We start from the raw sequence: 2,350 nt of genomic DNA on the forward strand, positions 1-2,350 counted from the left end.
AAATGATTTTCAACGGTCGCTTTGTCGCGTCCAGTGTAGACAGACTTTAGCTGTTGCGGCGCAGACACGGTGTTACTCGCCTATTGAGAAGAAACAAAGCAACCTCGGCGTCCGATCGCAGGCCTTCCGCTCCTTGAGTTCTCTCCAGCGCTGGAAAGCTGATCCGATATTTACACGGGTCCTACTTCTTGCCTTAAGCCTTCTTTTGTTCCGCAGACGTTTTCCTCTTTTGTTTTTAATCCGCCATCTCTATCTTTCTGTCGCTCAGCTCGGCTAATGTCTGTCCTGTGCACTGAACGCTCTCTCCTCCACATCATGAGTAGACACGCCCCTTACTGCTGATTGGCTACAAGTTTGTTTTGCTAGTCGGCCCGAATCCGTTTTCTAAAGCGTTTTTGAAAAATAGCTTACCCCACCTTTAATGCTTAGTTTTATAAACAAAGCTGTGGTTTCAAAACATATTATGCAATGCAATACAATGATGATCGAGAGATGAGCAAATAAATGTTCCTCAAAAGCCTGAAGATCATATTTGATATTCACTAAAGAAAAAAAGATGGATAATCAAGTAAACCTAAGTTGATTCAGTCCAGTAAGTGTTCCTCTTGAAATATTACTAACAATATAGTTATTCTTGCATTACCTTTATGAAAATCGGTAAAGATTTCACATCGTGAAGGATGAGCTGAAGATTTTGCATCATACTAAAAGGGCTTTTACTTGATTAAAAAAGTCTAAACTGTCAGTCAGATCACAGAAGGCATGTAGCAGATTGTGCAATAGTTTTTCCAGCAAACTTTTGATCATGTTGATCGTTTAGAGACCTTAATTCATTGTATCAAGTATGATACAGTAGGCCTTGCAGGGTTAATTAGTCCAACAGTACATTGTGACTCATTGTGTTTATTCTCTTTGTGAGAGCTCTGACAGGCCCCATACGGCAATGCTGGCTTGATTATTCCTCTAGTGTTGCAGAAGCCACACTTTTAAACTTGCTGTGATGTGAGAACCAGCGACATTTGTGCCTAATAGGGCCTTTCGCACCGCGGGAACCTTTTCATAGTACCAGAACTAATTGTGGAACTACCCACTTTGTTGTAGTACTTAGAAATGTGGGCTGTTAACCATCATGTTGTAGGTTTGAGCTCTGCAAGTGCTGTTTGGTGAGCTATCAGCATCGTTTCCTTGAGCACTTAAGATGAAAGCGTCTGATAAATGGCTGCTTGTGTAACTCGTGTTTGTGTGTGTTTTCAGAAACGAGACGCCTCAGCTGTTCACGGTGCTGCCGGAGAGGAGGACAGGGCCGGTTGGGGCCGCTATGATGGCGTCCACACACATCTACGACATGTCTACGGTACGGCTGTGTGCGAGAGATGGATGCGTGTCGCATAGGGCTGTTCAGTTTCTCAGATCAGTTTTGGTTTGATAAATGTGACCCTGCCTGTGAAAACCCAGCTAAAGTCATTTTTTTGTGATTTACTGTTTTCTACATAAAATCATCCTTCATAAACATGTAGAACATTCTGTGAAAATATAACCTTTATATATTTAATATTGACTGAGTAGGGCCATGTCAAATATTGAAATCATAGCGAAATTAATGGTTGAAATCAAAATTTGATGCTTGTTATCTCATAATTAGATTTTGAGACTTCACTTGAGATTTCATAGACAGGGTTATAAATTCTTGGGACAGGACCTAAACGCACGCTTTCATTTTAACATCCATATACATTTCAATTAAAAATCTTAAGCTGATGTAAAACAATGCGCTTATGCAACCAATATCAGTTCCCATCCAGTTTCAAATCCCATTTTATCCACTTTTAGCACCTGTCGTCCAATAATCACAGTAAGCTTTGTTACTTTTGATTTGAAACAGTTTCAGCTTTTAAATTCTATCAATTATACCACAAAATACAAACAATACATGGTGTTTTGACAGTCTTTAATGTGGCATGGCATCGCTATAGCTCGTCAGTTCAAGTGGCATGTGAACAGATTATCTCTTCATCTTTACTACTAGTTATTGCATGAAATAAACATGAGTGAACTTCACAAAACTTGATGTCTCGTAATTGCTCAGTGTTTTAACCGCATAAAGATGTTAAAACAGCTTCTAAACAATGTCACTTAATATTGTTTTCCTCAGAAAAGCCAATGTCTGTAAACTCATTAGTTGATTAGAAAAACATAACTCTAGAGGAGGCTATATTGCATATTCATTATATTTTCACTTAACCTGTTAGCGAGTCTTCATTATTTCATGTATATTTGAATTAGGGGTGTAACGGTACACAAACATGACGGTTCGGTACGTACCTCGGATTTGACGTCACGGTTCGGTATG

The 2,350-nt window shown here is 39.4% G+C and overlaps 1 protein-coding gene across 1 annotated transcript in view; it reads left to right on the top strand.

Moving 5' to 3' along the window:
- LOC107703872 (splicing factor 3B subunit 2-like) overlaps positions 1–2,350 on the top strand; it is a 21,169-nt gene that overhangs the window by 15,569 nt on the left and 3,250 nt on the right. Inside the window, exon 20 of the mRNA XM_016506661.1 lies at positions 1,255–1,354. Within this exon, the coding sequence (XP_016362147.1) occupies positions 1,255–1,354 (100 nt within the window). The remainder of the gene's footprint in view (positions 1–1,254; positions 1,355–2,350) is intronic.

Source organism: Sinocyclocheilus anshuiensis, unplaced genomic scaffold (genome assembly GCF_001515605.1).
Source record: "Sinocyclocheilus anshuiensis isolate Anshui unplaced genomic scaffold, SAMN03320099.WGS_v1.1 scaffold1505, whole genome shotgun sequence".
In the NCBI taxonomy this organism is placed as follows: domain Eukaryota; kingdom Metazoa; phylum Chordata; class Actinopteri; order Cypriniformes; family Cyprinidae; genus Sinocyclocheilus; species Sinocyclocheilus anshuiensis.